Below are 22,088 nucleotides of genomic sequence, written 5' to 3'. Positions count from 1 at the left end.
TCCAGGTGTTTTTTGCAGGAATGTTTTGCAAATTGTCAGCGCTCTTAATCAGCAGTGTTGACAGTTAACGATGTGAGTGTGAGAGAGGCTGGGTAAGGGGCTTCTAAATCTGTACCACGGGGGGTCTCTGGCAGTGCAGCCGAGGTGGAATCCCTTTACAAGCGTGCTCCGTCTGGCCAATGAGCACGGACGCCTCCCAAACATATGGGCCAGGCCTCCCTAAAATAACCTGCGAGCACGGCGCTGACAAATGTTGCTACTTTTACTGCTGACAGGTTACCCTAGCTACTCGCCTTCATATTTTCCCCGTAAAAGCCAAGGGGGAACTCTGTACGGGAAAAAGCGGAAAAGCTGGGCAGCTGCCTGTCCCTAGGTTTTCCCAGGTGGCAGCAAGTCCAAGACCGGAATCTCCCACCTTTGAGCACAGGTGCAACCTGAGGATCCAGCAGTCCGTTCGCAGAGGCCAGCTGCAAGGTAAAAACATAACAGCCCTTCAAGTCATTATGACATCAGCTTCATCTTCCGCGAAGAGCCTTAGGAAATCACTGACACGATGGACTTAAGTCCACTTTTAGATACAGACTACGAAAGCCGCTGTTTAATTACTTGACCCCCCCCCCCCCCCAGTCCAACCAGTTGTGTGGTTTGCACAGAATGAAAACAAATCTTTACACCTCAGTCGGCGCTCCCGACTTACGCGTCACTTTGTCTTTCGATTGTTGTGTGACTGATTAAACTCACGCTAACAAGGTCAAAGAAGATGAGGAAGCCGCTTTTCTTTGTTGATTTTCTTCATGTAAACTGAGACCCGGCCGTCTATTATTAGATATGACTTGGTGGGCTTGGAGTCTGTTTGCAAAGGATGAATGTACACAACAGCTGCACCTTCAGGTCCGCTGGAAGGGCATTGCGGTGCGCTTCATAATTTGAGTGTCAGTAACATATGCTCTCCATATCTTTATTCCATGACTTGCTCATGCTTAGTGTGAGAAAATGATGCAAGGAGGTAACTTCATGCTTAGTGTGAGAAAATGATGCAAGGAGGTAACTTTGCAGAAGTGAGGAATGGGATGGTGGAGCCTGTATCCAATCGAACCCGATTAAGACTATGATGGAATTTAGCTGAAAATAAAATACTATTTTTATCAGATCTCTTGCTCGCTGTGTCAACAAGCCTGAAGTGAAAATAGAAGGACTTGATGGTTTTGTTGAGAAAACAACCTCAAAGGCCTTGGGGGTCATATCGGGGACCTAATTCAAGATTAACTCCGACACATTGCTGAAACGCATCGTATTGCAGTCTTCGGTAGGCGTGTATTACATGAGCATATTTCAGTATGATGTGTGAGAGCCTTTCGGTAATATGATTAAGAACGTTTCGCCAGTGTCTAAGAGGGAATCCTGAATTATGGCCCCAGTGTGCCGCAAAGTTATTTTATGATTCTTTCTCCAGCATGCAAGAAAACGCCGCCGATCCTCCGCCGTCGCTGTCTCAGCTCTTAAGGGAGAGCTACCTGGCCGAGGCCCGGGCCCAACAGCGTCACAGCGAGATGAGCCGCTCCGACGCGTCGTCGTCACGCCTTCAGATTTTCGGTTCGCTCAAAGGAAAGGCCGAAGACTCGACGGGGCTCCACGAGAGTCAATTGCCGGACCTGTCGGCGTTCCTCAGCCAAGAAGAGCTGGATAAGAGCGTGAACTTGGCCCGCCAGGCTATCGGACATGAGCCCCGTGACGAGAGGGCAGAGGTCAAAGCCGCCTTGGCTCCAAATGTCTCGGCTTCCGTCGCTCCATCTACGACGTCCTCGGTTGGCCTCACAAAGACCCCTCCGGTTCCTTACGTGCCTTTCGCACCGCCGGTCGATTTGCCGGCAACACAACCGAAGCTAGCACCGGACAGAAAACCACAGGCGGCCTCCACGCGGCAGGACAACAGCACGAGGAACAATAGCGAAGGTCTAAACCACTTGAGCAAGTCAACCAGGAACTCCTCATTTGGGCCGGAGACCCAATCCAAGAAGGAGTTCCTTAACAAGGCGGCCGATTTCATTGAAGAACTCTCGTCTCTCTTCAAGGCAAACGCCTCGAAACGGATACGACCGAGGGCGTGCAAAGCCCATCGGAGTCGGAACCCGAACAAGAGCCAGAACGATGGAACAATTTACTCCGACGGCTCAGATAGCAGAGAGCGCTCGGCTATGCCTACGGACCTGGATGAGGACGAGCCCGATCCCGATGTTAGTCGCCGACCAGAGATCCAGCAAGACTCAGGGATTGGTCATGTGGAGTTAGAGGACAATAGGATTACTGAGGCGCAGCAGTTTGACTCCAAAGAGTTGGAGATGCCCGAAAGTTACATTTTGACGCAAGCTCAGCCGTGTGCAGATGAGCCATCAACTGAGCCACCTCATTTTATCCAAAAACTGAAAAGCAGAGAAGTTCTCGAGGGTAGCAAAGTCCAGTTAGACTGCATCGTCAGAGGACAGCCTACCCCTGAAGTCCGGTAAGGAGCAAAAAATCAGCGAGGCATTGTGGTGGTGGTGATGGGGGGGGGGGGGGGGGGGGGCAGTAATATCGTCAAACAAAAGTATGACGCATCAGGTTTGCTCATGCAAGTGCAATTTAAATGGACAGATTGATTTTGGGATTATTTAGGTATTTTTTTTGCCGTAAGTGTTGATGATGTTGCATACTAATGAGTTAAAAAAAAAAAATCTGATATGGTCATTTAACGGGAATCGGACACTTGGGCCTGTCGTAAATATCCAGCCTTTGGTTAAACAGTGCTATAAATCAACTACATCTAATATAAACTCTCAGCCTTCTCCTAAATATTGTCTTTCACTGTGAAAAGAGATGAAAATTGTCCGAAAATTCGGAATAGCTGTAGACACGACGGCACGGTAGAGGGGAGGAGGGGGCATGCTCTTGGTCGTCCTACCGAGCCAGCATTGTTGAGGCACTAACGTATACTTGCGCCGGGAGAATGCGAGCGCTCTGCCATTTTTAGCCCGGACTGGCACTGCGAGCTGTGGTCTCGTCTGATAATGGAACCAACTGAACTCTTGGCAGTAGCATGAACACGAGCGGCGGCGCTTTGGTAAGATGCTTTATTTGTTCTTTAGTGGAAACTTTACATTGTTTCTCAGTTGAAGTCATTTCTTTTTTTTTTTTTTGTGTAAGTTGTTTTGTAAAAGTTACTTACTGCCTAAAACATTTCTCCAAACTTAATTTCATTCTTTTGACCTGATTTTGGATCATCGCTTTATTAGGAATGTTTCATTTGTCATTTCTAATTGATCCGATTCGTCGTATTTGTGTGTCGAGAAGTTTGAATGACGTGAGTTTGGTGAGGGATTCTCCTTGCTAGTTTTGAGCCGCAGAAAGAAAAATAGCTCTGACAGGTGCAGTTAGGAGGAACACACCAACCATCCTCCTTTACTACTCATGTTTTTAATTTAGACTCTTACTCATGACAAATGACTCTTGTGGCAGAACACGCTGCAGTGAGGCATGAAAAAGAATTCCAGTGCGCCTTTACTGGCCTTTCACAATTGGACATTATGAGCATGTAAGTTCCAATCAGTTGAGTTTGACGGGTAGCATTGAATCTGATTTACGGACAACGTCTCACCAGGGGCACGCCTCATTCCTCTTTGATTATTGGCTGGATTTTTAGAAAGCTTGAGGACTCATCCACTGAAAATAGATGTTGTGAGGGGCTACTGCTCATGTTGCTGCATTGGAAGTCCGTTCACTGTAAAAATACTCATACTAAATGTGTTTAAATTCTTTCTTTTTTTTTTAAGAAACAAACTACACCAACAATAATCAACTTATTAAATGAATACCCCAAAAACAGGCGTAATCTTTATCGCAAAAAGAAGAAGAAAGCTTCATGAAAAAATGTTCATGCTGCCCAATTGCAGGTGGTTCTGTGAGGGCAAGGAGTTGGAGAACAGCCCTGACATCCAGATCATCACCAATGGTGAGCTGCACTCTCTGATCATCACAGAAGCTTTTGAGGAGGACACCGGACGTTACTCCTGCTTCGCATCCAACTTTTACGGAACTGACTCCACCTCAGCTGAGATTTATATCGAAGGTGATTTCTTGACTTGTCATTGAAACCCGGTTGTTCGTTTCTTTGCAGGCATCAAAATCACTTTTGGGAAATATAGTCACGAGAGTGGTTGAGAACCTCTGCTTTACACAACTCGCATAAAAGTTTCAAATGCATGTGTGAACCTACAGGTGCATCCTCTTCAGACTCTGAGGGGGAACTACACTTTGAGCATGTAGCCAAGTAAGTTCTCTTGCTCTGCCCATTTCAAATCAAAGCTATATAAAGCACAATATTAGGAATGTTCTTTGTTTTCATTGTGAAAGCCTACAGGGTAACGAACAAAAGTCCAAACCACCTTCAAGCCAAATCCCCACAGAAGTGAGAGACTCTTCAACAAATCAAACCGCCGCAGAACCAGCAGAGGAACTCGGCACCTTCGTGAACCAGAAGCTCCCAGTGCCTATCCAGACGATAACCAACTCACCTTCAAGCCCAGAACTCTCTCAATCATTAGCAGCTTATCCAGAAGAGACTGAAACAAAAGACCTCACAGAGGGTCAGTCGCTATCCGGGGCTGCTTTGCTAACAACAGCCACACCACAGCTTTTAAACCCGCCGCTCCCCAACGCAGCTCAAACGGCTCAACCTGAGGTAGAACAGCCCGAACCCTTCCTATCATAAGAGTTGCATTTATCCTGATAAGATTTTCCTTTTTTTTGTGTGCCTAGAATCAAACATCAAGCTTCAACCTCCTGCAAGGCTTCAACGGGCAAGCCACCATGGCCGCCCCAGTTTTTACAAAGGTAGAATTAGTCTTCAACGGATTTGTATTTTTCTGTTGTGACCAATTAAGTATGTTCTTCTCTAATCTCTAGAATCTGCAAGACCTGGTGGCTTCTGAAGGGCAGCTGATAGTATTAGAGTGCCGCGTGAAGGGAGTGCCGTCCCCTCGGGTGGACTGGTACAAGGAGGCCAAAATCATTGAAGACTCCCCTGATTTTAGAATCCTTCAGAAAAGTAAGCACAGACAAAGCAAGTCGCAAATTGATAGGAGCAACATCAGAAACCAATTCTTGACAATGGTGTCCTTCTTTGTTTTCAGAGCCCAGGTCTCCAGCGGAATCAGGTAGCGCTTTTATATTTGTGGAAAATTCAAATGATTGCTTTAGGTATGTAACATGCTGTGCGCAAACAGTGCTCTGAAGTGTTTAGTCCTTGGTGGAGACTTCTGCTCCTCTTCTGTACACAAGCCAGGGCTGCTTTCCTTTGCCTATGCACCTTATAAGGTAGTCTCTCATCCAGCGTGGAACCACCATGGCAAATCATTTCAACCTGCCCTAGATTCAAATAGACTCAGCTACTTCCCAGCGTTTGAGTGCCAAACGAGCCCTCCCTCGCAAGATTCCCCACAGCAATCCCATCTGAGCAATTCCTTCATGTGAGTATAACTTTTGTTTCTGCAGAGGAAATATGTACACTGGTCATCGCGGAGGTCTTTAGTGAAGATTCGGGGATGTTTACTTGCACCGCAAGCAACCCTTATGGAATAACATCCAGTACGGCAACACTAAAGGTCAAAGGTAATCATTCTGTTTTCTTTTGGAAAAGGAACTCAAGTCATTATTCTGAATGATGTTTCTTGTCTGATTCAATTTTTCTTCAGGTAACAGTGTTAACAACCACGCAACTAGGCCCTTTTGCACTTTAACTGTGGAGCCCACTCGAGTCGAAGAACCTTCCACGTGGGATCTCAGCGTCCCTCCTGTAAAAGCCCAAACTGAGATTGCCCTGACCAATAACATCAAGCCGCACTCCAGCACCATCCGTCTGGATCCGTTAGTCAATAACACCGTCCGTTTGGACCCCTTAAACACCAGCACCTTTCGTCTGCACCCCAACAACTCCAGCATGCTTCGTCCGGACACCTTGCGGACCAGTCTGGACCCCAACAGCTTGTCCAGTAGTCCCAGTCTCAATCCTCGCAGTGTTAGCACCCCCAATTTAGACCCGCTCACACTTCATCAGGAGAACATAGGACAGCTGGCTCCACACCACAAAGCCTTCACTGCACCACCTGCGATTGAACCGGAAGCATCGGGACCTGACGCTAATTCCAATCACAAGGCAGGCTCTAACCATCACCATCTCCCCGACCCTCCTCCTAACTCCTGCCTCAAGTCAGGGGTCCTGACAAACCACAAAGACTCACGCTCCAGCTCAAGAGTCGGTCTGCGTGTACATTTCAAACTACCTGAGGATGAGGAGGTGGAGCCAAATGACACAACTGATCCACCTTATGAAGACACTTCTGATGCATCGGTCAACAAAGGACCACCGCCATTGCTGACAAAACCCAAGCTGTAAGTAGAGCTACTAAGTTTGTGATAATAAAAGAAAGTTCTCAAACAACCTTTGCTCCGTAAGATCCGGATCCTAAACCGCCTGCTACAGAACACAAAGATACGATTTTGAAACCCAAATCTCGTTTTTAATCCGCATAATATGAACATCTGACCCGGCCCCTCCTCTTCCAGTCCAAATATAAATGCTCCTCCTTCAGCTCAACTATTAGTCGCAATGCTCTAACCCATGGCTGTAGATCTCAAATGTGGACCTTCAGGCTTTCCAAAACAAAGGATGGCATTTTCTACTTGTAAGTTCTCTTGCGTTTCTTATTTTACAGACTATAAGCAATTTCTTCTTAAACTGTCGTCAGTATCACGTGGTTTCCGATCAACATCCTCGAGAAATTTAATCCCGGCTACTACCTGGGATTGGATTGGAATTTGAGCATTTATTTGTTTTTATAAAGAACAAAACAAGAAGGTGATTTAGTAATTGTGGTTGAATATAATGTAAACTGTGACTGTAAAACTGAAATTAATCTGCATATTGAGAGTTCCATCGTTGTTTTGTGGCCAACTTGGTGGTCCTTAAAAGGGCAGATCATCTTCATGCTGACTTTGGCTCACTCCTCTTGGACTTTACGGGACTGACCAGCCGTAATTCATTGGAACACAGAACTGAGCCTCCCTCATGTTCACCATGTATAGAGTCTTTCCAACTCATCTCTTGTGTTGCTTGTACTTGATTGACAGGGACCCGGCGCAACTCCAGCTCCTTCACAACCAGGTTCTTATGGAGCAGCAACAGGAGGGTGAACCCCAGACCCAAAGCCACAATCAGCCTTCATTCCAGCTTAAGCCAGAGGCCTCAAATTCTCACGAAGGTTCATTCTGGTCCCCCAGAGAAAAACGCGACTCGCAGTCGTCCTACCTTAACAACAGCTCGCAGTCGACATCAAAGTCCGGATCTCCCTACACCATGACGGCACCTTCACTGAGTTCCGCTCCTGCGGTCAGCCCTCTTCAACGATCCTTTCCATCCACTCCCCAGGTTAAGACGACCTCGCTGGCGACGTTGCCGCCACCTGTGCCGCAGTTTAACACGGCTCCGCCTCTCAGCGTGGCACCTTCGACCCAGAGGAACACCATCCATGCCTCCCATCTCAACCTGTCCACGACAGTTGTTGCCAGATCGACACCCACACCGCAGTTTTCCTCCCAGCCGGTGTCAAATTTCACTTCAAGCTCGATAAATTCATCGACTGCCTCACATCATGTCACGTCTCCAGCTGCTTTTCTGAGAAGCACCCACGCCTCCCTCATGAATCTGACCGCAACCTCACAGGCTTTCAACTATACCCGACCTAAAGAGTTCATCACGGCTCAAACTTTCTCACCCGTCCGGAGTCCCTCTCCAACTGAATCCCCTGTCCCGCTTCTCCACGAACTGGCGGCCGAGCTCAACTCCTCCTTGGCCAATTCGCCGTTCTCTCCACCGACCAGAACCTTCCCCACAAGAGTGCTCCAGTCTCCAACGAGCATATCCTCACCCACGCCGACCTTAAACAACGCGTACGCCTTCAGAGCCCAGTCGCCTCCGCAGGCTTCCTCGCCCACCTCCGGCAGTTCCACACCGAGCCCCACCCAAAACCCCGTGGCTTTCCTGAGCTCCATCCTACCCTCCCTGAGTCCGTCTCAGCCTACCAACTCCATGGGCCTTCCCAAAGGGGCACCTTTAGGGTACGACTGTTGGCACTAGAGCCCGGCGGGTTGTCGCGTGTTTCAAAACATGTCGTTTGTCTTCCAAGGTTGAAAAAGAAGATACCAAAGACGCGGCTCCCGCCAACAGAAAACATTCGCGAGAGCAAAGAAGCCGTTCTTTATGACCTTGAGAAAAAGCTGCAATGTCAAGAAGATCTTCCCGTTTTTGCCTATCAGCAGGTACCAAACACGCCTTCAGGTCGTTGAATGAGACAGTAGTTTATTCAACATGTTAGTACAGTATGTTATGACTAATTTTAAACTAACCAATACTGTAGGCTGGTAACTAGTCTGGCTTTCAACAGTGATGTGGACGTGAGCCAGTAGAAGATTTTCCCCTCTTAATTCCCGCTCCTTGTGTCCATGTACGATATAACCATGCATAACATTCCTCAGCGCGCTTCTCTATTGGTCGGTTTGTGTGCATGTCGTCGTGGGAGTTCATAACCCATCCCTATCCTCTCGTAGAAGCGGAGTATTGAGGGGAAAACAGCGAGCAGACCCCTTGTTGGACCAAACATTCCAGCTACTGTCATTAACTATGATGAGGTACAAGGATCATCTGATTGCAAGCACTGATCGGAAAACGCTAACATGATGACACTTCGTTCGGTGCCAGTCACGTTTGGACACCATTTCTCATGCGATAGAATTGTTTGTCCCGACCTTTGACTGGTATCCGGTACCGTTCAATCATCCATGAACTAATATATAACCTGCACGAAGACATTTATTACATTGTGCTCATGACTCACTGTCTTAAATTCCAATTTCACTCATCTGTCCTTTTAAGTTTCCATTTCCCACGTCCTCATCACACATCCCAAACATGACATCAAGTAACTCTTCTTCGGCTTTTCGACAGCTTTTTTCTCCTCTTGAATTTTCTAATCTGATGAGTCGGCGTTATTTTGCAAATATTCAAGACACTGTGTTCTTATTGAATTTCTGTTCTCTGTTTTACCCTCTCATCTTGCAGCATGAGCTCTTTTTTTTTGGGGGGGGGGGGGCTTTTCAGCAGGCACTTTGTCAAACAGATGCTATAGCATGTTGCCAATAAAGTGGTATTAAGTCATAATATTTACGTTTCGCTTCAAATATGATATATTTTGACTTCAATACCACTACTGTGCTATATCAATACAGAACACGCATGTGATTACTGGATGAACTTTCAGAATCTATTGCATACATTCTTGTAAGACGGTTTCTGGCAGGTAAGAAATGCTTTAAGTTTGCTTTCATGGAGCAGTTATTCCTCTTTTTTTAGGAGTACAAAGTTTCCAATTTCGAGCAGAGATTAATGAGCGAGATAGAGTTCCGCTTAGAGCGAACACCAGTGGAGGAGTCAGACGACGACGTGCAACACGACGACGTCCCTTCGGGCAAATGCATCGCGCCCATCTTTGATAAGAAACTCAAGAACTACAAGGCCATGGAGGGAGTACCTGTTACATTCTCATGCAAAGTTGTCGGCATCCCCGTACCTAAGGTGAGACATCGAGTGGTAGGAAAGAGCCCGATACCTTTACGTCAATACCTTAATATTTGTCAACAGGTGTACTGGTTCAAGGATGGGAAGCAGATCTTGAGGAAGAATATTCATTATAAAAAAATAAGAGAAGGTGATGGGACGTGTGCTTTACATATAGAGTCCACAACGGCTGATGACGATGGAAACTACACAATCATGGTAGCAAATCCTCAGGTAACGTAACACCGTGCATTGAGCTTCTTTATCACGATCTCATCCTTCCATACGATTTCAACAGGGACGAATGAGCTGTTCGGGTCATTTGATAATCCAAACAGGACCACCCCGAAGCAGATTGACCCCCATTAACTCTCAGAGGTAAGCGAAAATAAAGATGTCTCCCACGGGAGTTATAAAAAGTCTACACACCCCTATTGGGATACCAATTTTTTTTTGTGAGACTCCAATGTTGCACTTCAACCATGTCATTGAACATTGACGTTAACTCGAGGCAAGCGGATGTGTTTTGACCACAAGAGGGTGCTAAAGAGCCACACAACCAAAAGAAAATACTGTACTACAATATCATTGCAATTATACAATTCTTATATAAAGGGTCAACCGTTAAGGACTTTCTTTAATCTCTTCCAATTTCTTTTAGGGTACGAACTCGTGTACAGGAAGTTGAGGGAGAGCAAAGCCATGAGCGTTTTTTCCGGCCACACTTTGTCCAGGCGCCAGGGGACACGGTAGCACATGAGGGGAGGGTGTGCAGACTAGACTGTAAGGTAGGTAGCATGTTCTGAGCATCACTTTTGCATATTCGCAGGTGCCACCCTAAAAACGGCTCCTCATTGTCTTTTAGGTGAGTGGTCTGCCCAACCCTGAACTCATGTGGTTGGTCAATGGTAGGCCCATTTATCCAGATCTTTACCATAAGATGCTGGTGCGAGAAAATGGCATCCACTCTTTGATCATTGACCCCCTGACACAGAAAGATGCTGGCACGTATACCTGCATTGCTAGCAACAAAGCGGGGCAAAGTTCCTTCAGTCTGGAACTCAAAGTCGTAGGTGAGCAGATTTCTGATGGAGAGGCGAATAGATCAGAGATAGGATTTAAATTGAGATTTTTTTTTTCCCCCTTCAGAGAAAGAGATGAAACACCCTCCCCAGTTTGTGGAAAAGTTGCAGAACATGGGAATCCCAGAAGGGAACCCCGTCCGGATGGAGTGTCGGGTGACGGGCGTGCCACACCCGGTTATATTCTGGAAAAAAGACAACGACACCCTTCCCAGGACACAGAGTAGAATGAGGTCAGAAAGATCAAAGCCTTTGCCGTACATTCCGAAAGAAATGGTGAAAAAGCAACTTTACTTCTCCTTCAGCATGCTGCAGGATGCCACGGGATACGTGTGCCTCCTCATCCAGCCAACCACCAAAGAAGATGCTGGCTGGTATACGGTGTCAGCCAAAAATGAGGCTGGGATTGTGGCTTGCACCTGCAGGCTGGACATCTACGGTACGAAAGTGAGCGGTACCTAGATAAAGCGTCAGATGATACATGTGGCCATGTATTATGTATGACCTTCAGCACAGTGGCATCAGAGCGTGCCGGCGCCCATGAAGAAGACGCCACGCGGGGTCAGCCGTTACGCAGCTCTAACAGGCCAAGGGCTCGACATCAAATCGACCTTCCCCACATCGGAGACCAGCCCCTTCCTGTTCTCCAGCTCCCCCGCCGAGGCCACGTTGGAGAGCGAAGAGCTGTGAGGAGCGCCTCCTTGTGGAGGGGAGGGAGAATGTTTACCCACGAGGGTCGTCGTGGGATTTGTGTGACGAGTTTGAAGTGAGAGACTCGGAGCAAAGAGTGATTGTGAAATGATTGTGCCATTCGCTAGCACAGTGTCACCATTCCGGTATACGTAGGTCATATCAAGAGTGTTTCACAAACAGGAAAAAAAAAGAAAAGATGAACACATTTGCCAAGTCTTAGCTTATGAGCCAGCTATGGAGGTAAATTTTGCTCTCCAACAAGTTTGAATGATTAACATTTGTGGGGTTTTTTTTTTGTAGTATGTTCAAAAAAATCTATCTTTTCTCAAAGTAGTTTACTTTCCCTTGCAAATAGTACAGCCTAGTTCTTCTAATTTATAATAGAATTAAATGTATATGGAAATTAATTTATTTGAAGGAATTTGGAAATATACTGTATTATTTAAGTGGATGATTGAACATCAAATTGTTTCAATACAAGTGCATTATTTATGTGAATTCATGATGGTACCGATTCACCTTTTCGCACCATGTTTTCCATGTGTATGCATGTTGATGGCCGACAATGGTTTTTTTTTCACAGTTGCATAGTGTTTTGTAAGTAGCCGAAACTGGGGACGTTTGAGAGAAGTCAAGTCAAAATTGTTTTCATTGAAGCCGATCTTAGCAGTTACAATGATTACTTTCCAGAGTTTGGAAAAATATTGACGGAAGCATTCAAGCACCTACTCTACTTCTGTTATGTTGCACACTGTAAAATAGTCTTCAAAATAAAATTATATTTATTCAAGTGAGTCAAAGTTTTTTTTTTCTGTGTACTACACATCAAACATAAAACATGCTTGCAATTCTCTTCAGGACTTTGTTTTGACTATCTCAAATTCAAAACAAACAGGAGACCCCAGGAGCCAATTAAGCATAGCTAATGAGTCTAATTAGAGGGGAAGAAGGTTCAAATAGGCATAAAATTACATTCACCTTACTTGACCCAATTAGACTGTGAGCCTCATTTGACCAGCTGCCAGGTCGAGTTGCTTGTTAGCTCTTGCTTGTGTGTGTGCGTGTTGCAAAGTCATCAATTTATAATGGGAAAAGAACAGTACTATGAAGGGGATGTTATTATTATTATTTATATTATAATAATAGTATTAATATTATGGCTGTTGTTATTATTGTTATTATTATCATTATTATTAATATTATGACAGAGGTGGGCAACATTATTAGTGTTGCTATTATTCAATAATTTTCTCATCTTCAACTTGATGACCATAAAGATTCTAATATGTAAATCAAAATCTCAAACAGGGTTAATTCTGATCCATATGATAACAGTTACATTTTGGATGACGAGATGCAGGATGATGCTCATTTTGTAATCATCTGAAGATGATGATTGGAATTATGAGAGACACTTTCTCCCGGACTGAGTAAAACATACGCTTTGTGTCTTAATCTCCATTTGTGGATTTAATGCAGAATGTGTATGTGTTGAGGCTGACGGGTCACTCGTCAGTTGTGACATATGGCTTTTGTCAATACGCCACAACTGAGTCGTAGGTGCTCAAATGAGCCAATCATATCACGAGTTGGGGGGGGGGGAGAGGAACGCAAGAGCATGGCCTCATCTCAGACGAGCCCCTCAGACAAGACAAGCAGCAGCTGGCAAACTACATCAATCTGTAATCAATGAACCAACTGGTAGATGGGATTATATGCCTAATTGCACAGCTAACCAGTCCATCCAAAAATGACCAGACAGCATCAGTTTGACCCAATAGGAGAGACGGCCTTTATACTCGGCCTCCACGGTGATTAATCATTCAAAACTTGCCTCTCCACCCAAATCTGGAGTTGCTCAATCCGAAGCTAGGCCAAAAAGCACAAAGCATCCTTGCATAAATAGAGCAGTGGCAAATGTGTTCTCATGAGAATTTGGTATGAAATTTTATTTAAAAAAAAAAAACATTCATGGCTGGACAATATTTTAACCATCACTACAAAAACCCCTCACATAATTGCCCTACAAAAATAACAGAAATAATTATTTAGAGCTGACTATAATTAGAATTTCCACCACACAAAAAAAAAGAGAACATTTTTGTATTATATATATTTAATATCTGTATTGTGCCCCTGAATTCTAAATGAAACATAACCAGATGGGAAAGATGAGCCAGACAAATGATTCTGTCGCTCCCTTTTTTTCTCGGCTTGGTACACAGATCAATTATTTATTGCCCATCTCCATCTGTACTTAACTTGCATGCCCCACATATTCCAAATATCAATTATTACAACTCAAAGAGTATTAGCCCTGAGCTACATGGTGAACAATATCATTTCCAGATTTTGATGCAATAATCTGGGCATGGTGTTGTCCATATTGTTGAAGATCTTTAATCCCCAGATTTTCAGACAAAATCCCTCGGGTTACAAAGCACACTTACACTTGTGTTGCCTCAGGCTAATAATCAGATTATGAGACACAAGTGGTGAAAGGAGATTTGAGGACGTGTGGACAAAAAAAAAAAATAAAATTAAAAAAATCTTATTTGTATATTTCTTTGTATGGTCTCCTGAAATAAAATACTGATTTTTTGTTTTATTTTAAAGATAATTAACAAATACAGAACAGTTTTGTCCACTCATTGTCCAGCGGCTAATTTTAAAATGTTTATATAGTGAGCATCTTTCAATTGGAATTCTTGAACTCTGTGACTCTGTTTTTCATCCCTGTTTTATCCCCAATAAATATGAATAGATCCAAACTAATTTTGTTGTCATCTTTATTAATTAAACTTGTTTGCAGCATCAGTTGTGATGAGTTGTGCAAGCAGATGGCAGACTTTGGTGTTTGTGACACATGGCACCGAGTGAAGCCTCGGCCGGAGAGCCCAGCCCGAGATAATTGGAATTTCATTAAGGCTTTTTTGTTTGTGTGTGTGTGTGTGTGTGTGTATTGAGTGTGCACATATACTTTATATGCATTTGTGTGTATGTGCAGCGAGGGGGTGGTAGAAGGCAAGGGACTCCACCTGCTGCCACCTGTTCATCTGCTGTGCGCCTTATAAAAAGCCGCTCCATTCTGTGCAGCACAGACACCTTGGACTCTTCACACTGTCCTCTTCCAAAGCAAAGGACAAAGAGCTTGGGGACATGAAGCCTCGCCGTTCCAGCTGCACAGACTCTGGATCCGAATCGTCGGAAGCGGACTCCAAAAGCCCGGAGAAATACGAGTCGGCCACGCGGCGGAGGATGGCGGCCAACGCCAGAGAGAGGAAAAGGATGCAAGGCTTGAACACGGCCTTCGACCGGTTACGAAAAGTGGTGCCGCAGTGGGGTCAAGACAAGAAACTGTCCAAGTATGAAACCCTGCAGATGGCTCTCAGCTACATCATGGCCCTCAACCGGATCCTGACGGACACTAAGAGGAACAACGCTGCACATGTGCAGTGGGTGGACTTGCAATTGGACTGCGTGCAGCCTGACGACTATCAGTACCTCATGAGGTACGACTCCACGGGGCAGGACTATATCAACTCTTCTTTCTCTTATCAGTTTGACGGGCATCAGCTCAACGTATGAAAGGGAAAAAAATAATAATAATAATCTGCCGGTCGGCGTGTTAAACACTCATGTTGTAAGTGGCAATGTGAAAGCTTTGTTTTCTCCTATTGAGGAGACCGTAAATACATTTGTATTGATTAATTTCTTTTTCTCATCTTTGTTTGACAAAAGGCTTCTTTTTTTAAAGTCTTGCATATATTTTTGCTAGGATATTGAGCAGGTTCTTCAATACATAGTAAAGATCAGAGACATGTAGTGTAGTGTCATTAAAAATGACCAATAGACATGCAATTGTGTATTTATAGCTGTTTCAAATGTTTTTATAAATGTTTCAATGAATTCAGAGAATCGTAGCTGTTAATTGTACTGTTGAAGCTAATGTGAAAAAGTAACTTTCAAGATTTTTATTTTTTTTTCATGCTAAATTCTAGTTTTGGAATGAGAATAAAATATTTCCTATCAAATATATTGTGCTTTGTCATGACTGTCTTCTATGGAAATTATGATGATTACTTTTTGCATTTAGGACAAAAAAAATTGCTTGGCTCAATTGATTGTTTAATATTCAATTTGCTTCAGGGATCAAGAAGGTGATTTTTATTTTTTATCCACTAGCACTGGAATTTGAACCCCCCCACCACCACCACCTCTTAATAAGCTTATACATCTGCTATCAGTTATTTGTGTGCTACTGAAGACATTGTTATTGAGGGGAGAATGTAATTTATAGATAGGACAGTCTTTATTTGTGCTGGTGACGAGCTTACCTTAGCAGTAATGCCCACTTGCACTGCACCCTGACACGTCAATCCTCCTTTTGTTCACAGCTTCTGTACCCTGAGATAACAGAAACTTACGTCAGACGTGTCATAAAAAAAATAATAATAATAACAATACACCTCACGTAGGAAAAACTCAAACCACAACATTATCATTATTCTTTGAAATAAACGACTTTTTATTTATTTATTTGTACCTAATGTCTCATGCACACAAAGGATTGTTTACTACTGGAGCAGCACGACACATTTAAATGGCAATCATAGCCCATTGTTAGAGATTGAAAAAATTTCAATGGGTGGCACAAGCCAGGGCAGCTTAAGGAAGCCTCTGAGCAAGATGCCGGCCTGCCTGGCTTCAGTGTGGGGGGGGAGCAGGAATTAAACTTCATTGTGTGCTAATGGATGTGTGTAATCGCTTAGTTCAGAGTCAGTGGAGCGCGAGCGAGCGGCCAGGGCCGGACCCAAACACTATCTGCTTTAAAAAAATAATAACATTCATACTGCAGTGGATTAACCGTAACGCCCAACTGCCATTTAATTGGTGGGCTTTAGAAATTGTTTTGTTTTTTTGGGGGAGAAAACCTATGATGTCCGAAAAATGTCTTAGAGGTACAATGCTTAATTGTCCGAGGGTTTTAATTGTGGCATTTTAGCTGGACGTGGCAAACGCTGATACAGATGGTCATAATGACTGAGTGGCCACAATGAATGTTTGCATACCTAATAAACGCTTTCTGACAGTTGGCATGTCAAAAATGAATAGAGGGTAGAGTCAAAAGTGCGTGTCAGTGACACTGCAATTACACTCTTCATTAATTCAGTCACAGCAAACAGTTGGCAGCAGGCAAACAAAAAACAAATAGCATCAACATACAACTCGGTGATTTGCTCATTATTGCGTGTGTCGCTAATGGCTGATGACAGCGATGTTTTGTCTTCATTTATCTTTTAACATTCATTCTAATTGCAACTGAGCATTACACAAAAGTCCAACACAGAAAACTTAAATATATTATTAACATATTTGAATATATTGGAGTAGAGTTCTGCAAAATTATCCAGCATATTCATATTAATAGACAAACTACAACTGTAATAGTTCCAATAATAACAAAAGAACACTTCCAGGAATGTGTTTGTGACATTTTCAACTATGGGATGGCAATGATGCAAATGTTTAACTTGTAAAGATTTGTGAAATCCATCTAAAGCCACCATCCCAATTCTCTATGGAGTCAAAATATAACAACAAATGCTCGTGCGGCTCCTCCCTCCACGACGCTTATGTCACCTACTCTTTATAACCCTCGGAACACCCCAGGTGCTCCAAAACTGCCCACATTGCCCCCCTGCTTGACTTTCCTCTCTGATCCTGCGCTATGAAGAGTCTGAACAACCGCGCAGACAGCCACCTGTCCAGTCAGGTGGAATGCGAGTTGGAGAACATGGGTTCGTGGGTGAACCAGGGTTACGTCGGGGATTCGCCGCCTTTGCCTCGAGTCGTGAGCACAGACTACAACCCGCAGCCGCTCTTCCAGAGTTCCATGGAGAGAATGTACAACGTGGACATCCCAGGTCCTTTGCCAGAGGAACCCCGCTCGGCCGATAAAATCCCGGTGAAGAAACGAAGAGGCTGCTGCTCTTTCATTAAAGGTAGGATTATTATGAACTTGGCTGGTTGTACTTAAAAAAAAAATCTTCTTTACCAAGACAATGATCTCGCACAAATGTTAATGTTGTGTTTGATTGATTGATCCGAGAACAGAACCATTTTCTTCCTTTCAATCTTCTCGGTAGGCTTGTGGGGTACGACATTGACTGAGAACACCTCGGATAACCGGGAACTGTTTGTCCGCACAACTCTACGGGAGTTAATGGTCTACGTGGTCTTTTTGGTGGATATTTGTCTTTGTAAGTAATCAGATCAACACAATGAATGCGTTTGTGCCTGAAATGTGCTTATTAGACAAAGGTAAATGATATTTATTCAGAATGCGGTTCGTTTTAGGTACATACAAGCAATGACGAACAGTCGGCCCATGTTGATACAACAAATTGATTTTTATTCCAAAAGATCACTTCGTTTAGTCGAGTTAGTTTGACCCCAAAATTGAGAACTGTAACAATAATTCATGATAACTATTTTAGAAACATCTGTTCTATCACATGAGAAAGACTGTCCAAACTTTGGACTGGCACTGCAAGTCCACAATTGACCGATTGATGATGAAAAGGTTAAAGTGTCCCAAAATCGGCGGTTTAAAAAAACAAAAAAAGAATTGAGCACGAGTGAAAACATATCAAAGAAATTGAGATGGTTGGCTTACCCCCAAAAAGTCCTGCTACCACAAATGCCCCCCCCCCCCTTTTGTCAAGCCAACCATTAGTCATGAAAGGACCATGACCACAACCCTTTTGCCTTTTAGCGATAAGCGCATTTGGCCTCATCTTTTGTTTCTTTGTCCGTGTAAATGTTGACATTGTTTGATGAGGCTATTTGCGTCTGGCCGGCCGCCGTGCTCTCTCCTCAAACAAATTACAGCCTCTAATCTGGACCCATCTGACGCTTGCGACATAAATACATCCAAAGAACAAGTGTCCAATAGGTGGCGCGTCTTATCTCGGGAGCGCTGAATGGAGCGAGGTTTAAGGCCAGCCTGAGCAAAGGCGGATAAGGATGGAGGTGTTAACGACGTCACCGTGTTGTCTTGCAGTGACATACGGTATGACGAGCTCAAGCACCTACTATTACACCAAAGCCATGACTGATCTGTTTGTGAATACGGCTGGAGAAAGTGGGGTTAAGTTTCAGTCCATAAGCACTATGGGAGATTTCTGGACGGTGAGTATCTGTCTAGATGGATTTCATCATCAGTTGGAAGCAAATTTTGATGATTTCAATATTTCTGTATCAACAGTTTGCTCAAGAACCGTTATTGGATGGCCTGTATTGGACTAAATGGTACAATAACCAATCCCTGGACAGTGGAGATCGGTCCTTCATCTACTATGAGAACATGTTGCTGGGAGTTCCAAGGATGAGGCAGATCAAGATCAAGAATAACTCCTGTAAAGTTCATAAAGACTTCCAGGATGAGATCACAGGATGTTACGATGTCTACAACGAGAAGAAGGAGGATGACCTCAACTTTGGTCTTATCAACGGCACGGCGTAAGTCGCACCACCTCACGGCAGATTCGCACTTCTTGAGATGTTTAACCTTTGCACCTCTGTAGGTGGAACTATCACGCTGAGAAAATGATCAAGGGTTCCTCCCACTGGGGGTTGCTGACCACCTACAGCGGAGCCGGATACTACCAGGACCTGGGTCGAACCAAGGATGAAAGCGCAATTGTACTAAAAGAGCTAGAGGAGAACCTCTGGCTGGACCGAGGAACCAGGGCTATTTTCATCGACTTCTCCACTTACAATGCAAACATCAACATGTTCTGTGTCATCAGGTACAGACTGACATCCAAATTGATTGATTGCTATCCCAATTTGTGTTTGACGTCAGTCTGTTGACAGGTTGGTGGTGGAATTCCCGGCAACCGGCGGCGCTATTTCTTCCTACCAGATCCGAACAGTCAAACTGATTCGCTACATCAACTACTGGGACTACTTCATCCTGGGTTGTGAGATGGTCTTCTGCTTATTCATCCTCTATTATGTTGTGGAGGAGATTCTCGAGCTTCGAATACACAAGTTCTCTTACTTCAAAAGCATTTGGAACATTCTTGACATAGTTGTCATACTGGTAAGAAGATGTTTGTTCGGAGAAATCATTGCACGTTTCAATGAGCTTCAAACAATGACTATGTTTCTCATTTCCAGCTCGCCATTGTTGCCATTATATTCAATATTTTCCGTACAGTCAAAGTGGACAAGTTGCTCGGCAAATTGTTGGACCAACCCGAAATCTATGCTGACTTTGAGTTTCTGGCATTCTGGCAAACACAATACAATAATATGAACGCAGTCAACTTGTTCTTTGCCTGGATCAAGGTAAAATACTGGAGTAGGATTCTCAATGTTGACATTTGCTAACATTCCAAACTACTCTTCTTGTCTATGTAGGTCTTCAAATACATAAGTTTCAATAAGACAATGACTCAGCTATCCTCTACACTCGGTCGCTGTGCCAAAGACATTGTGGGATTTGCTATAATGTTCTTCATCGTGTTCTTCGCCTACGCTCAGCTCGGATATTTACTCTTTGGTACAGAAGTAGAATCCTTCAGCACCTTTGTCAAGTGCATGTAAGTGACATCCAAAAGAGCAACTTGAATCTGTATTGTGTCTGAGCTAACTAGTCTTTCCAACTTTTTTTTCCTGCAGCTTCACCCAGTTCAGGATTATTCTAGGAGACTTTGATTATGACGCAATTGATCGTGCAAACAGAGTCCTTGGACCTCTTTATTTCGTCACATACGTTTTCTTCGTTTTCTTCGTCCTGCTCGTAAGCCGTCCTGCTACGCGAGTCTTTTGCAAGTAAAATAATACTGTGTATGTAGAGCTTACCGTTTCATATCTCTTCAGAACATGTTTCTTGCCATCATAAATGACACATATTCCGAGGTGAAAGAGGAGCTGTCGTCCCAGAAAGATGAGCTCCAGATAACCGACATCATTAAACAGGTAACAGAAATTGCTGTGAAATAGAAAAGTTCAAATATGATCTCACATGGTCTGGGATTTCCACAATCAGAGTTACATGAAGACATTCATGAAGCTGAAACTTAAAAATGAGAAAATATCAGACGTCCAGAGAGCTCTACGCGCGGGGTCTGGCGATATTGAATTCAAAGATTTTAGAGAAACTTTGAAAGAGTAAGTTGAAAAGATGAAGATTATTCCTTGCAATCGTAACGTTTTAAACACAATTCTCACCACTCTGATGATGTCACAGGATGGGACATGCTGATCATGAAATCTCTGCAGCTTTCTCACAATTTGACCGTGATGGGAACCACATTCTAGATGAGGATGAACAGGAGAAAATGAAAACAGAGCTGGAGGAAAAAAGGGTTTGTTGCTTTGACCCAAACGACATTCTGATATCTTAGCTTGTCATGCGATGGAAAAAAGGGACTAATCAAACTTTTTCATTTTCTCAGGATGCCCTTGCTGCTGAACTCAACAATCTTGGAATGAACTATGGCAAGGATTTAAGGGAAAAGCCTCCAATGATCTTAAGTGACCAAAAGAACAACGCTAATCACACATTTATGGACCGAGAGCAGTTTCTAAGGTCACTTTCCTGTAACCTCTGGACTATAAATCTTGTTTTGTTCATATATAACCTGCACTGAAATATAAAACGCAGGTGTTTTAATGTTTAATTATCATTTGTAAGTGAATATACACAGAGAGAACTGATAGAACAAAATGGTTCTTTGAGGACGCATACCTTATATTAACATAACGTTTATTGACGGAAATGAAGGAGTTCTCCAAACATACATATATCCCCGCGACGACCATAATAAACTTAATGTGCAGGGAACAATAATAAGAGACAAGAGACAATAATAAATAAAATGGGACTATTTACCGGGGGTAAAGTTAGCAATGCAATACGAGCTACAATGAAAGCCCGGGAAAAGACACGATCCGGGAAAAGTGTGACGAAACAAGATGTCATCAATAGCTTAGTGCCCTTTAGTGGCCGGAAGAAACCTCTACAGTAGATGCAGCAGCTCGATTTTGTTCGTTAAGCGCCAAATCGACTGCCTTTCATTTAAAACAGGCATCATATGCATTTCTTTTGTCCCCCCAAACTTCCTTTCTTTAACTAAATAATTTGTGTGAATTGAATTCAACATGATACAAGTCCATTTACCTTCTCTTCTGTGTTAATTGCAGATTGTCCAGGCAGGTTCTCCACCTTGAAAATGTCATGTCAGGGATCACAGTGAAGATTGAGTTGATTTTGAAGAAAATTGGGATAGAGGACATAAGTGAATTAAACAAAGCCAATGGGAAGTCGATGACCAATCACATTGTGAGTATGAGCAAATTGCCCATAGATGTCATTTTGTCTACATGTGCACTGAAATTTGCATTTAATCCGACATTACAGTACAGTATAAAAAATGACTTGATCATCAATCAGTAACAAAAAATAAATATTACAAGCAGCATGTGAATGTATTACCTAATGCAGGCGGATAAAAATGCCTCAGATGGGAGCATCCTGCTCTGTGTGGACCGAGGGACAAAGCCCGCTCTGCCGTCAGGAAGAATTTGCCCCATCCCCACATATGACTGTCACATGTGATAAAACCTTGAGATGAGTTGATGGAAGGTGTTTCCAT

At 43.7% G+C, this 22,088-nt stretch overlaps 3 protein-coding genes across 4 annotated transcripts; all 3 read left to right on the top strand.

The window, feature by feature from the left end:
• Positions 1 to 280: 280 nt before the first annotated feature.
• On the top strand, positions 281 to 12,236 carry mypn (myopalladin). Of its 2 annotated transcripts, XM_085922640.1 has the most exons (21): positions 281 to 474; positions 1,454 to 2,500; positions 3,927 to 4,102; positions 4,252 to 4,303; positions 4,387 to 4,714; positions 4,792 to 4,866; positions 4,939 to 5,080; positions 5,166 to 5,189; positions 5,527 to 5,643; positions 5,727 to 6,423; positions 7,162 to 8,148; positions 8,217 to 8,349; positions 8,638 to 8,718; positions 9,440 to 9,661; positions 9,728 to 9,877; positions 9,942 to 10,021; positions 10,305 to 10,431; positions 10,509 to 10,716; positions 10,793 to 10,958; positions 11,031 to 11,164; positions 11,237 to 12,235. In XM_085922640.1, the coding sequence occupies exons 2-21, from the start codon at positions 1,455 to 1,457 to the stop codon at positions 11,413 to 11,415; spliced, it is 5,124 nt and encodes a 1,707-aa protein (XP_085778766.1). In that variant the 5' UTR covers positions 281 to 474; position 1,454; the 3' UTR covers positions 11,416 to 12,235. The 2 variants fall into 2 exon arrangements, with proteins under 2 accessions (XP_085778766.1, XP_085778765.1); XM_085922639.1 differs by having other exon boundaries at positions 10,793 to 11,164; positions 11,237 to 12,236.
• A 2,341-nt stretch (positions 12,237 to 14,577) lies between these two features.
• atoh7 (atonal bHLH transcription factor 7) lies at positions 14,578 to 15,006 on the top strand. Its single transcript, XM_085922676.1, has one exon. The coding sequence runs from the start codon at positions 14,578 to 14,580 to the stop codon at positions 15,004 to 15,006; it is 429 nt and encodes a 142-aa protein (XP_085778802.1).
• A 2,143-nt stretch (positions 15,007 to 17,149) lies between these two features.
• pkd2l1 (polycystic kidney disease 2-like 1) lies at positions 17,150 to 22,051 on the top strand. The gene is made up of 15 exons (XM_085922770.1): positions 17,150 to 17,423; positions 17,568 to 17,681; positions 18,485 to 18,612; positions 18,689 to 18,942; positions 19,008 to 19,232; positions 19,300 to 19,528; positions 19,606 to 19,776; positions 19,849 to 20,030; positions 20,110 to 20,230; positions 20,311 to 20,409; positions 20,480 to 20,601; positions 20,681 to 20,798; positions 20,889 to 21,022; positions 21,637 to 21,775; positions 21,938 to 22,051. The coding sequence occupies exons 1-15, from the start codon at positions 17,150 to 17,152 to the stop codon at positions 22,049 to 22,051; spliced, it is 2,424 nt and encodes an 807-aa protein (XP_085778896.1).
• The last annotated feature ends 37 nt before the right edge of the window (positions 22,052 to 22,088 follow it).

This window comes from Syngnathus leptorhynchus, chromosome 10, assembly GCF_054491065.1.
Source record: "Syngnathus leptorhynchus isolate UIUO chromosome 10, UIUO_Slep, whole genome shotgun sequence".
NCBI lineage: Eukaryota > Metazoa > Chordata > Actinopteri > Syngnathiformes > Syngnathidae > Syngnathus > Syngnathus leptorhynchus.
The sequence above is the reverse complement of the archived record's forward strand: the minus strand, read 5'-3'. Positions and strand labels throughout refer to the sequence as shown.